Here is a 14,502-nt window from a genome sequence, read left to right as displayed (position 1 = left end):
AGTTTTAACCACACCAACTTAATTGTCAAACAAACAAAAAAAAACCCACTAGGACAAACAAAGTCAATTATCACCTCTTACACCCTTCAAGAAGTCACACTGGTATTGCAACTTGGTTCATTTATTGAAAAAATTAGCAGTCTGCATTCCATGACAGGTTTGAGGATACAAAAATCATAACCAATGCCTCTACAGAGGAATCCAGGCCCATGACCAGTTACACATTTTTAGACAAGTTAGCAGCATTAAATTGCCAACTTTAAGATCATTTTATGGACTATGATAAAAATCACAAATTAAAATCAATAATTTAAAAAAAGTCTTGACAGTTCATTCAGTATTTACAAAATGGAGGAATAAGCGCTGCAGTTGGTCTTCAGAGTCACTAAACATCAGTGCAGTGGCAAAGTCTCCAGTGGTTTAATCAGGGATACACGGCAGTACCTGAAAATTAAGCAACAAGTCACTGTTTTAGGTGAACAAAGATTTGTACCCAAGATTACATGTTTGACCAATTCCAACTACTGATGCAAAGACAACCCTGACTTACTTTGTGCTCCTGTACTTCTCACAAATGGCCTGTTGGGGCCGACTTTTTGCAGCCAAGTGGAGCTGATGGAGCAGAATCAGACATGGTGCAATCTCAGACAGAGTGTAGCCAGTAAAGGCATACAGAGAGTCAGGCTGTAAGAAAGTTTAATTGATTACTCAATATTGGGGAATAAAAATCAGACAAGGGCACGTTTCCATGAGCAATTTGACATGTTATCTGCAATATTGCAAAAGAGCCAAGCTGGAACAAACTCACCCATAAGGCTCTGTTAAGAGTGTAGTTTGCCAAACAGTAAGCTGCAGCTGCAATCATTGATGGAAGATAATGCTGAAATGGGTCCACTTCAAGTAAGCTCAGTTCTGAAACATACTAAACCAGGATTGTGTGGGTGGGGTTTAGATTAACCAAGGGACAAAAGTTGAATACATTTAAACAAAAAAAAAAAAAAAAAAAAAAGTTACCAAAGCAAGATTTGCAGTTTTAACACAGACAGCTTCCTCCAAGATATACTGCATCAAAAACTGGTGACTTGTTGGTGCAGTCATGTCAAAGGACAGCACTTTGAGCATAAGGTGCTCCATGCGCAGGAGCTGCTTTTTGGTGTAGGTGTCATCAGTGACATAGACGAATTCATTCAACTCTGGAGGATAGATCTCTTCATATTTCCTACAGGACGGATACAGGTTTAAGGAGTTAGGCTTTTTTTTTTTTTTTTATAAATACAAATAGTAGTTTACAGTCCCTATGATGGTACTTACGCAGCCAAAAGAATTGCAGCAGTCCCAACAAGTTGTAGTTTCCCTCGAAGAACAGACATGCAGGAGAGGAAGCGGTCCAGGTAATTCACAGCAAGATGAACAGTTTCAGAACATAGTTTGTATTCCTCAGAAACTTCTACCAACCAGTCAACCAGGATGACCCTCATGCTGTTGGTGATGTCTGGCTGCTTGTTCATGTAGCCAGGCTTTGACCTATATCTCAACTGGAAGAATTTTTTTTTTTTTAAAGTCAAGAAAGCAGACATGGTACAAACTATAGCATTTAATAGCAAATTAACAGTAATTACTGACTTCACAGTCTCTCAGGTGTTGGTGAATCTCAACTGCATACTCAGCAACAGACAAGACATCCTCAGAAGTGACCATTTCATCCTCTGGCAGGGATTGCATAGAAGCATCCAGACTTGATCCTGTATAGAGATAGTTGAAATTTTGCAAGTTCTAAGCTGACTCAATCCTTTACAGCTAAAACTGTACATTTGTTTTTTCTTCATTTTGCAAAGAAACCATAGCTGACCTGATGTGAAATCATTAACAGTAGACAAAATCTGAAGCTCTGAAGGATTAAAAACAGCAAACAGCTCTGCAGGGTGTTTAGCAGCTTGCACCTCATCTGGTTCAACCACACGAACATCAAAGTCTGAAGAGGACCAGGCATCATCTCCATGGACAATCACATTGTGCAATGCTGATCCATGTTTAGATGGAAGGCCCTGAAGAGAAGTAAGACAATTAAAACCTCCTTATTTCAGGATCATTAAAAGGCATGTGTAGATGGAGAAGAGAGTAGATCTTCACCTGGGTACTTCTGCCATGATGATCATTTGTCAAAACACCCAGAACAACCCTCTGGCCAGCCTTCACACGAGGACCAGCCACCCTTAGCTGAGCAGACATGTTCATAGAGGCGGCATATGGAGCAAGGCCATTGGAGCTCATTTTTCCAGATAAAATACCAAGCCAAGGGTTTAACTGCAGGTTCAACCTTTAAAAACAAAACAAATGTCATTTAAAGACAAGGTAGAGCAAATAGAGGCGAAATAAAAAGCTGAAACATCAAGAAACGAGTCGAAACCGCGATAAACCAACCTGTGAAACCTGGTTTAGGCGCAAAACAAACACACTTAAGAACACAACACGACTTGACCAACAGCGCCTACTCTCCAATCCTTTATATTTGCAGCTTGTCGTTTAGTTCAGTAACTCAACCAATAACAGCGCATCTGTAAAGAGAGAACCTCGTGAAGGTAATTAAGTTTTTGTTAATTTCTAAGGCGCTACTGATTGATTAAAGATGGCGGACGGTGACTAGTTAATTGCTCGTCACATAGTGACGTCATAATGACCACTTCCGCTTTCGGTGCTAAGTGACGCTACATGTAGCGACTAAGCCCGAGACTCAATCAAATAAAGATATCTTCTATGTTTAATACGATTTTTAAAATATTTGCCAATTAATATGTTTCATTTTTATTGTAATAAGTAGAGAAAAGGAACACATAGTAAGCTAGGTGGTCATATTTATATTGTTTGTGATGTACAATATGTGATCCTGTATATTTTACCGTGTCACTGTATGTTAAAGTACAAATTAGACCACGCGTTTTATATGTAATAAAAATAAATAAATAAATAAATAAATAAACTGTAATTAAATTAAGTAAAATAATGAAATTAAATAATAATAATTTAATGAACAAAATCTAAATAAATGAATCGTGAATATATATAAAAAATAAAAGTAATAAATATAATAAACACTGCATGTCCTACAAGAACGAATAAATGCACGAATAAATGAAACCACCTATCTGTAGAAAAATTAAATTGATATCAATGGCAAAAATATACATAAAACCTCATAATTTCACTAGATGTAAAATATTAATAACAAACAAATAAATCTTTTATCTTTTAAGTTCTAAATATGGAAAAAAAGACGAAATGAAACAGAATAAAAATTGTTAAGTTTTAAAATTAAAAGACTATTTATTAGAGATGAGCCGGATACTCGGCTGAAACGAGTATCCGGTACGGATAAAGCACTTCTGCCGAGTATGAGTATTATACGAGTAATACAAGTCAATATCTGTGCTCGGATTGAATGAAAATCATCATTGTGTATCTGATTGTGTCAGCGTTCTGTGATAGGCTAGTCACAGCGCCCTTCCCCTACACACATACAGATGTATTGTGTTGCTGTGTCTCGCTCTGCTCACTCACAGTCACACACAGAACAGCTCTCTGTCTCTCCCTCAGTTACTCGGGTTCGCGGGTCTTTTCCGTTAACGTTTAGGGTTTCTTCAGCTTTTTACTTCGGGTTGTAACGTTAATAATACGTACTTACTAACCAGTAGAGTTCTGGTAAACGTGGGTTCGTTCAGACGTGGTGCTTGCTTGGTAGAATGCGACTCGCATTGCGTCTCTGCCTGTCGGAGATTTTTTCTTTTTTAAACCTTCAGCTGTCTCTAACCAGTAACCAGACACTGTGTGTCTGACACGTTTTTGCTGTATTTCATAAAAACATAAAGGTAGTAAGGTTGTGTTATAAATATTACAAATTAATTATTACGGTTAAAGCCCCGCCCATTCAAAGACAAGTCCCACCTACGTCCGGGTTAGGCCCCACCCACTCCGAGTACAGATACAGATACGGATAATTCATATGGTTAACAGATACAGATACAGACTTCAAACTTTCACTGCTGAAGACCCGAGTTTGAAGATGACAGTGTGACAGTCTCCAAGTAGTTCTGTCCACAGTATGGGTCACAGGCTGTCCATGCAGATCCATCCCAGCAAAGTGCACTACCAACAATGAGACTCCAACCAAGGATAGGGCATCTTAGCTTGAGAGAGAGAGAGAGAGAGAGAGAGAGAGAGAGAGAGAGAGAGAATTATTAGGTATGCTTGTAATCATGTGATGGTTAAAGTACTTTATGTGTAAATTCAGGGACTCCAGCAAGAATAGCTATGACAGCATAACTAAAAGCCTGGGACATAATGTGCCCAACCACTCCACAGTCAACAAAACGGATCATTTCCTACTGAAACTTTAAGCAGAAGTATTAGGATCCTTTGATGGACAAAGTGTATATAACAAGTTAGCCAAGACAGGTTTCCCCAGTAAAGGAGCATTTTAACTAGACCTCAAAGTGGAAATTTTCAGTTACTGCAGCAATACCCATGTTGGCTGTCCTTCACAGACAAATAATCCAGTTCCTCGCCTGGCATCACACTTTAAACTTTGTCTGTTTAAACCTAATTGTAAGCCCACAGATTTTTTAAATATTTTCAACTAACTAAAACTGTATTGTAAAGCTCCTGAGTGTTGCAATCGAAAAACATTCGTCCTGTTGTAGGGAGATTGTGAACTGGAATCCCAACAGTGGCACAGCCATCCAAGGCAGGGAGCCGAAGGAAGCTAAATTGGTAACACTCTATGGGTGGGAGGGATGGAATACACTCTCCTGTAAATCACTGAGACACTAGATTTGTTGTGAACTCAGATTTCCACTGAGAGTGTTAAACTGGTTTGGCTTGATTTATTACTGAAAGAACTAATTTTTTGGGAGAAAAATTAAAGAGATTGGATATATAAATTTGATTCATTGGCATTCATTCAGTCTGCTCATGTCATGTTTGCAGGACATGGTCTAGAATCCAGGATAGGATAACATCTACTGTACATAGACCTGAACACCCTGGCTCATACAAAATAATTGTAAAGAATATTAGGAAGCACAACTTTGTTTTAAACCTTATTATAGTCTGTTAATATATTTAACAAATTTTTCTGTAGGGAGGTTTCCAGATGCAATTAATCATTGTAATGTGCTTTGACCAGCACAGTACTCCCTCCAAAATCAGTCAGCCCTTTAAGCACTTAATTTACTTTTAATTAAACTGTATTTGCATGAATTACTGGAGCATAAATGGAAGGCTGCAGCCTGTAACGAGCAAAGAAATGATGGGTTCAAACAATTGCTTGATTGCTGAGATTAGTTTAAAAAGCTCTGTCCTTCTTTATTATTGGATAGCTTATACTGAGGTGTCTTCATTTTCATTTATTTGTATTTGAATGTTTTAATTTTTAAGCTTGCAGTTTAGATATAATAAAACTGAACTACAAAACACAAGGCTATTTGAAATTTAAGAAGTGAGTTTATATAAAGTCTCAGTGGAAACTGGGTTCCTTGCATTTATTTATCTTAATGTATTGGGACTGGTTAGCAGCTGAGACTCTAAAGGTACAAATTGTACCTTCTTTTCATATCTAACAATTGTTTGCACATTTTTGTGATGTCAGCAAGAGTGCTCATTACAAAGAAACGTTTGAATGCTCCCCTGGACTTTTATTCTGTGCTTATGCTTTATGCCTTACTCATCAGACACCAGAAAAAACTTCCATTTCTGTGATTTCTTATGTCTACACTTGTTGGGAACTACTTATTCTTGTGTGTTTTATGACAGAATTCAGGGAGTTTTTCCTTGCCACTGCTGCCTGAGTCACCTCAGACTTGCTCATTGGGGATAAATACATATACATACGTACATACATACATACATACATACATACATACATACATACATACATACATACATACTGTGAACTATATATATCTTGAATTTTTATTATATTAATTCTTTATACTTCTCCTTATGTTTACCTTCTCCTCTATGTTTATGTTCTGTAAAGCTGCTTTGAGACAATGTCCATTGTAAAAAGCGCTATACAAATAAACTTGAATTGAATTGAATAGAATTGTGTACTTTAGATTCAGCTGTTGAATGTGCTGCCAGGCATCTGTGAGAAGGTAATTGTGCCTTCACTGCCACAGACATCCTGCGATTTCTTAGCTTCCGATTACCATGCAGGGAGCAACAGCGCAGAAACATGGCAGCTGGAGGAAGAGAAAAGAGGGTTTCAGAGAAACACAGAGTAAAAGGCAGGGGTGAGGTGTGGTGTGGAGGCTCTGTTCGTGGTCTACTCTGCCAACATGTTCCACTGTGTCAAGCTCGACTCCTCACCACGAGCAATTCATAATGTTGATTGATATGATATCATTTTCTAAGGTAAACCCTCTTCAAATACTGCACTCATGTGAAAGTCAGCAAGAGAAATTTATAGGAAAAAAAACACATCCTTTAAAGGGGCCGTAGTTCCGATTTTTTTTGTTTTCCTATAACAAATGATGTTAATATATGTGGAGATAATGATCAGAAAGATGAGCTCTGTGATGGATGTTAGGTATGTTTGTATATGCTCTCTTTTCATCCACCTCATCTTTACTGCTCAGAAAAGCAAACATGCCAACAGGTGCTAAATGCCTAGCGTCTCAACCTTGTTTTTATTTTTTTTGTTGTTGTTATTGCTGTAGGCAAAAAAACAGATTTTTTTTGCCTTACAAAAAATGTAATGACACAAGAACACAAAAACAGCAGTTACTCTTAGAAACTCTTTTCCCATAGGCCAAAGTTTCAACTATGAGTAAAGGAGGTGAATTCTGATGCCTATTTAGGTAAATTTCTCTTGGAACAGATTTGCAGAGATGCAGAGACACAGATATGCCTTGAGGATATGTCACTCTCTATTTTTCTGCGCAGGTCGTGTCAATGAGACAATCTCTATGTAATATTGATGCTATGTGTTATACTGCAGATTTATTTAAAAAATAAATAAAATAATATATCAACTTAGATTATTTATTTACCATTGGTTGAAAAGGAGTCTGAAAACAAGAATAAGGCCTCCAAGAAGCAGGTGGGGAATGTCAGCAGCATTCAAATGCACATCTCTCTACCTTTATTTGTAGTGAAGATCTTATGTGAGACAGCAAGAGTATCTGCCTTCCACCAAGTGACAGGAAATTATAAATTAATAAACATTCCTTTAAATGTGAGGTCATCAGCCATTTTTAAGTCAGAAAACCTATTAAGAATATTCTGTTCTTCTCATATGCTGGTTAATAAAATATCAGAAGGAAGATCAATCATGGTTTTAGGGGTAAAAGTGAGGGGCATATTTCAATGCTTTAAAAGTATTAAAACAAATTTATAACTCTATTAATCTCACTAAATGTACCTAAGTGATGTAGTGTGGCGAAGCATTGCTCTGAAGTATTGCTCCAACAGACGCAACAAACCAAAAAAAACATTCAGACAGCTTAGTCTAGGACTGTTTTTCCCTGTGATCAAATAGTTTTAAATTAATTTTAAAATAGCAAGCCATTTAAGCTAATTTATACTTCACTTAAAAAGGAACTTGAGCATTTTCAATCATTCCATTTGCCAGTCCAAGTTTCAAATATTTCTGCTTGTACATTCACCCATTTTTAATCAAACAGCACGAAGAGAAGCAAATTGTGCCTACATAAAAGCAGTGCCATGGAGAGTGTCTGACATTTGCACAGGCCTGTTCTTTCCTAGCTTGTTCTCTCAACCGATGTTAATTACATGTTTCATTTGTTTAAAATAAAGAAAGGTGCACAATGTCAGTGGACCAAGAGTGAGGTCTATCCCCTCCTAGTGATGTCTACAGTTACTTATTAATGCATATGGAAGCAAGGCTGTCAAGTGTCACGCATTGAGAGTGACAGTCACGCATTTCGGTCTTTTGTCACGCAGAAAAACTTTCTGAATATTTATCATATAAGCCGCAGTGCCCAAAATGTATCTGTCCGCACCGCACCTCACCGCTGGAACCGGGCAGGAATCAAGCGCGTCTCCCCTGGAGTTCTTAGTCGAGCCTGACACTTATCAGCCAATAAAAAAAAAGAGGCTACACAATAGCCAATCAGAAAATAGCACTATCTGGGTAAGATTTAACGCAACAACCAATGAAAAAAAGCATATTCATTAGCTAGGGTATTTTCGCGCTTTGGAGATGTCACGCTTGCCTGTCTTCAAAACTTGAGAGCCATGTGAAAGATTCATAGGCAGCATACAATGCAACAACACACACACACACAAACACAATATGAAAAAGCATCACATTCTAAACCTAAAAGGGCTATTGAGAGTTTTTCCAAAGTATTTTTAAAATGATAAAACCCAAATAAATCTAAGTTCTGATGGTAGATTGATCTGAAATCAGAAACAGTGTTTTTGTTTTGCAGAAATTACCAAAACAAAAGAAAGAATAAAGGATGATAGTCGGACTGAAGAGATGATGTGTGAGCAACTAAACATTATGAGTTGAAGGGGGGCTGAGGAGGAGAAAATAAATGTATGAGAGGAAAAAACAGGAGAGGGAGAGAGGAGGGAGAAAGGGAGGGGAGAAATTCAGAGTACAACAGCTGGATAGACAGAATCCAGCTCACAGCTGAGGATCGGTACAGCAGAGCAATCTTCCTCGATATCCATAAAGCCTAGAGTGTCATCTGCCTCCTGTGTGCATTTCTCATTCCCACAGGATATGAAGCGTTTTCTACTGGAGCAGTGACTCCAAGATAATGGACTTTTGTGTGCAGTAGAGGACACGACTGTCATCTGCTAAACAAAAGGTCAGTCTCTGTCACTCTCTATTACCACATAGAAATATTCCTGTATATGTGACTATCTATGTGATGTATATAATCTGTTTAAAGTCATTACTGTTGCAGATGAATTATTGTCATAAACAACTGACAGAGAGACAATTATGATGGCAGGTGTTTTTATGAACAGGGTACATTAGGAGTAATTTGATTTCTTCACTATTTAACAGAAGCTGATATGAGAATTGAGAAGACATAATGAGCAACAGCATATATCTCTCACATTTACATCATCTGAGTCAATGTCATTCTGTACTTTAATTCTTTAAAATATATTCTAAATAAATTCTTTTAATTCTTTATTTATTTCTAATAAATTATTTTATTTAGAAAAATAAAACGTAATAAATCTTCTAATAAAATCTCCTCCACTTAAAAATAAAGTGCTTATATATAATGTATTATTATGAGAATCCTAATACAATATAAACTATGCAAAATAAAGCAGCACCAAATGTCATGAGACACTTGTCTCATCATGGGTGTCAAGCATAGCTTCAAAGTGTATTGAAACTGACATTTATGAGCTCTGTTCACATCAAGCCCTTGGTGACAGAGTGGAGTCTAGGAATGTGAAGCTGCAGACGCAGGTCACAGCATCCTGTGTAATGTGAATGGATGTGTGGTCTGCTTTCTGAAATCATTCATTCTTTAAGTCTTTTTGGCATTAAGAAACTAATTATTGAACTGAAACCGCTTTTTCAACAGTCTTACCTCCACCGTGTAAGCCATTTCATTAGTGTTGATCAGACTTGGAATTGGAGCTTTGTCTGGCCCTTGTACAGATTACTGATATGAAGAGATGATACTGCCTATCTACAAGTACTGAGGTCTGCCAGTCACTGGTCTCTGATCCAGGTGCAAAGTGGTTTTGAGATCCTGAAATTTAGTGTTACACTTGGATCACACTATAGTGTTGCCAAGCTATATTCCACAAATAATAGCCCAGTCCAAGTGCAAGCAAGAGCAAGAATAAAAGCCCAAATATGATAATGAACTGAATAGGGTTCAGATTTTTAATATGTTTTATGTTCAAATGTATAAATAGAGTAAACAAAATTGGGAACAAACAATCAGTAAAAGATTTTAATGAAAGGAAAGAAACAAAAATTGGAGTTAGTCTTCATCACAGATATATTGAGCCTGCTTCTCATACACAAATTGAAAAAACCTCAAGGGTTCACAACGTTTGAGAGGATTCAATTGATTTTGTAATGAAGAAGCTTGCAAGGAGCACCCTTGAGAACAGGGACTGCCTTATAAAACAAAATGACTAGTGCCCAGATGGTAACCAGGTGACTTAAATAAATCTTGGCTCCAAATTACATTTGAGGGAGTGTGGAAAGAATAAACACTATTATTTTTCACCAACTGAAAAGATGAACAACAGATGTTATAAGGTTACAGGTTCCATGAAACTAAAATAATGAGCAAAATGCTCATTTTAGGTCACAAAAGTGAACAACATTGTCAGACGATTGAGGCTTAATTCCTGTGGCATTTGCATTTGATTTTCTCTATTCAAAACTGAGGCATTCCTGTAGCATTTCATTTGACTTCTCCAAAACATACAGACAAAAAGTCAATAAATTTGCAAAAACCCACACATAAAAATTTAATTGCATTCAATTGAGACTGATGAAGAAATGAAGCAGTGAGACACTGAAATAGTTCAGTTTGATTGCATCTGTTATTTTATCTGTGCTATAAAACCTTTTAAAATGATAGTGATTGTGAGCAATTATGATTAAATAGCTGTTTTTCCATTAAAAGGCAGATGTGGCAGATGTGTCTGCTTCATGTGGACATTCTGAGCTACCCATTGTGTAGTTCAATTAGACAGAGAAGATGCTTCTAATTCTCATGCTGGAAAGCACACGGCTCCCCGCACACATGAGCTAACTAATGAATGTAATGATGAAGATGAATCAGATTCAGAGCAGCAGAATGAGCCCCTGATGTCAAATGTGTAATCTCAGAGGACATCACTCCTCAGTCCTAAAGTCTTGCATAATAACCTCCACTCTTCTGGGAGGCTTTGCATTAGATTTTGGAGCATTTCTTTAAGGATTTACACATTTAGCCACAAACATAAGTGAGATTAGTTTAGTTCAATGCAATTTTATTTGTATAGCTCTTTTAACAATGGACAAAAAAGCAAAGCAGCTTTACAGAAATCTACAAATTGAGAATAAAACAAAGTTAAACTTAATTTATATGTATTCCTAATGAGCAAACCAGAGGCATCGGTGGCAAGAAAAAACTCCCTGAGACGATATGTGGAAGAAACCTTGAGAGGAACCAGACTCAGAAGGGAAGCTTTTCTCATCTGAGTGACACCAGAGAGTGTGATTATAAATAATGTCCTTTTTACAAGTGTATATAGTCAACTGAAATTGTCTAATCAAGAGCTTCTGAGGAATCAGTGTAATTTCTGAATTCATTATAGATTTAAGACTAATTCCTCCCTGCCAGTGCCATCAATGATAAAGACCAGAGCACAAGCAAACTGCTGCAACAGCACTGCAAAGCCAGCGCCATAGTCTGGCAGCACTGAGCACCACCAAGTGATGTGACTCCAACCATATAAAACTGGGATATATACCAACTCCAACCCTGTGAACTTGGGAGTAGCATGTATAGATCTAGAGAGAGAGAGAGAGAGAGAGAGAGAGAGAGAGAGAGAGAGAGAGAGAGAGAGAGAGAGAGAGGCACTGATGTCCGGTGATGAGTCCTGAGGTGAAGTTGGCATCCCAGTAGTGTTCAGTGGTTGTCTTGTCTTCATGGAACTTGCTTTGTGCACAGGTACATTGTCATTTTATTGTCTGGGTCCTGTAGTTCCTTTGAAGAAAAAATTAAATTTACTTTTGTGTGCTTCCAACTTTGTGGAAATAGCCATGTAATGTACAGTATGTGTGAAAACCTCTATTTCAGACATAATGCCAGAATTGGTAACAATTGCAATATTTCAAATATAAATCACCCAAAGGCTTATTATTTACATCATATCATTATCATTTCATCAAGTGCCCAAGGCACTACATATGACATTTTTGTATCATAATTTGTTCAGATATCTGTTTCTAAATTTCAGGCTTTTTCAATAAACAACCCTCCCAACATTTCTCTTACAAAGACCAGAAAGCCATGACATTTCCCCACTCAGGTGCTTCACAATCTATTATTCATAGCATGCTACTGGTTCGTGGACAGTGTTAAAAAAGTGACCTTCTCTTATTGTGTGTGTGCGTGTGTGACAGACAGACAGAGAGAGAGAGAGAGAGAGAGAGAGAGAGAGAGAGAGAGAGAGAGAGAGAGAGAGAGAGAGAGAGAGAGAGAGAGAGAGAGAGAGAGAGAGAGAGAGAGAGAGAGAGAGAGAGAAAGAAAGAAAGGGGCTGACCCTTTGTGGTCACTCAGGACTTCTAATGCACCAGCACTCTGACACACCAAATCACTCACTGGCTAATAATCACACAAATATGCATGTTGCCAGGATACAAAAAGCATAATTAAACACTATTAGTGACCTCTACAAACTGAATCTGGAGTATGTAACTGTCCTGTCCAACAATAACAGCTACAGATATATTAATAAATGATTATATAAACTGAGTTGTAAGAACTATAATGGCTCAAAAAAATCTTTGATTAATGTTTGTGATTGAAAATGTGTTGAAATTGCAATGGTAAAAACAAAAGAAGCAGAAAATAGTGTGCAACATTGTGGAGTGAGAGATAGGTTAAATATTTGAGTTAGGTTATTACACTGTGGCACTGTAGCTTAAAGCTGTTTAGAAAAGGGTTTCTCAATCCCATTCATAGAGATCCACTACCCTGCTCTCACACAGGAACCAGACCTTGAACACATCATCGTGCACTCAGTGAGCTGGAACAGGTCTACAAAATATCTAAGAATCCATGTCCTAAACAGCTTTATTAACTAAATTAGTTAATAAATACAATTAAACAAGGAACCATGAAGTGACTTAGCTCAGCTGGATGTTACTGCAAAACTCTCTTTAGTAATTTCTCTGATTGATGCTACACACAAAAAGTATACGTTGGTTTGGTTTGCCAGTGTTTCTTACTGAGTCACTGAAATGATGCGGTGTTTTAGCTGTGGCCACAAATCAATATACAAGAATGTATATTGAGGCCACAATAATATTCATTGAGGCTACAAACTAAGTATGTTGTGGTCACACCATATAATTGACCACTGTGTCACATCAGTGGCTCTGCAGTTATAACATTCTTTTAATTAGAGGATTAAAACAAGTGGTTAAAAAAACTGCAGTTACAACAGTGAATCTAAAGCTCCCAAACCTCTTAACATCTTACACACAGATGTCAGAAGCATTATTAAACACTCCATACACACAGGACACAGAATGTTTGTCCTTTTACCTGCTGAAAAGACATCAAGTCAAGCCATCACGTCCCAGGCAAATAGATTCTTCCCCGAAGCTTTAGCTGCCATCACCCACACATTATCCCCCTGTATGCCTTAGTTTTTTACATCTTGTAAGGATTAAAGACTTTAAACTGTAATGTAAGCTTACCCGTTGCTGGTCTAAGAATTTTGGACTACAGTACACTTTGTATGCACAACAGTTCACTTTATGCAGTATAGCTTTTCAATGCATTTCAGTGTGCAAAATACACATCTAAACATACATGTCAATAATCCATCCAATATATATACATATATATATATATATATATATATACATATATATATATATATATATATATATATATATATATATATATATATATATATATATATATATATATATATATATATTTAAATATACCAATATATTTATATATATTTTACAGTGTTATTTTTCAGTGTACTTTGTTTACTTGGGTCTTAATTCTTTTCTTTTTTAACATATTAATTTCTAAACCTTGCAAGAGTGTTATGTTTAAACATTCTTCTTGCTCTCAGAGAGTTGCCACACAATATTTAGTTATATTTAGTACATACAGACAAAGATTAAAGAATACAATGCTGACCCATCAGTCACTGAATGCCTTGTGTCTTGGCTGTAGGCCTTTGTGAGCATCTGTCTGGAATGGATGGCCAGGTGGAGGAGCTGAATGGGACTGAGTTGGAGGGACAGAGCTTTCTGCACTTTAACCCAACAACTCTTTCCACTGGTGCTGCTGCGGCCTCATCTAGCCGCACTGAAAGTGTCTACGTCTATCTTTCTATTTTCCTTAGCTTGCTGCTCTTCCTCCTCACCCTCCTTGTCATCACCCTGCACAGGCTGAAAAACATCATCTCTTCCAGTTCGTCCTATCCAGAGTACAGCAGTGAGGCAGGCAGTTCATTCACCAACATGGAGATCTGCAGCCTGTCTTCACAGAGATCAACAGTGTCATCGTTGTCCTGATAATGACACACATAACTTTAACAAAAAATGGCAGTTAAGATTATAATAAATGCAAATGTTTTCTAACATTAAATCATTATTTTTATGACTTATTGCTATAATGATAGTCTTATGTGACAGACCTTAGAAACAACCAATAAACATATTTAAACCAGTAATACATAAATAAAAATAAACAAAAGCTACTGTTTGAGCAAATAATTTAATTTTGGAAAAACATTACAATTCAA

At 37.0% G+C, this 14,502-nt stretch overlaps 2 protein-coding genes across 2 annotated transcripts; one reads left to right on the top strand and one right to left on the bottom strand.

The window, feature by feature from the left end:
• Window positions 1-124: 124 nt before the first annotated feature.
• ccna1 (cyclin A1) lies at window positions 125-2,545 on the bottom strand. Its single transcript, XM_060896012.1, has 9 exons — window positions 2,422-2,545; window positions 2,131-2,317; window positions 1,850-2,045; window positions 1,624-1,742; window positions 1,312-1,535; window positions 1,015-1,219; window positions 809-922; window positions 551-684; window positions 125-444 (listed from the first exon to the last, which is right to left on the bottom strand). Exons 2-9 carry the CDS (start codon window positions 2,269-2,271, stop codon window positions 393-395), a joined length of 1,185 nt encoding a protein of 394 aa, XP_060751995.1. The 5' UTR covers window positions 2,272-2,317; window positions 2,422-2,545; the 3' UTR covers window positions 125-392.
• Window positions 2,546-8,654: 6,109 nt separating this feature from the next.
• LOC132863422 (serine-rich and transmembrane domain-containing protein 1) lies at window positions 8,655-14,502 on the top strand. Its single transcript, XM_060896218.1, has 2 exons — window positions 8,655-8,837; window positions 13,929-14,502. Exon 2 carries the CDS (start codon window positions 13,952-13,954, stop codon window positions 14,270-14,272), a length of 321 nt encoding a protein of 106 aa, XP_060752201.1. The 5' UTR covers window positions 8,655-8,837; window positions 13,929-13,951; the 3' UTR covers window positions 14,273-14,502.

This window comes from Tachysurus vachellii, chromosome 20 (genome assembly GCF_030014155.1).
Source record: "Tachysurus vachellii isolate PV-2020 chromosome 20, HZAU_Pvac_v1, whole genome shotgun sequence".
NCBI classification, from domain to species: domain Eukaryota; kingdom Metazoa; phylum Chordata; class Actinopteri; order Siluriformes; family Bagridae; genus Tachysurus; species Tachysurus vachellii.
This window is presented reverse-complemented; position numbering and strand designations above follow the sequence as displayed.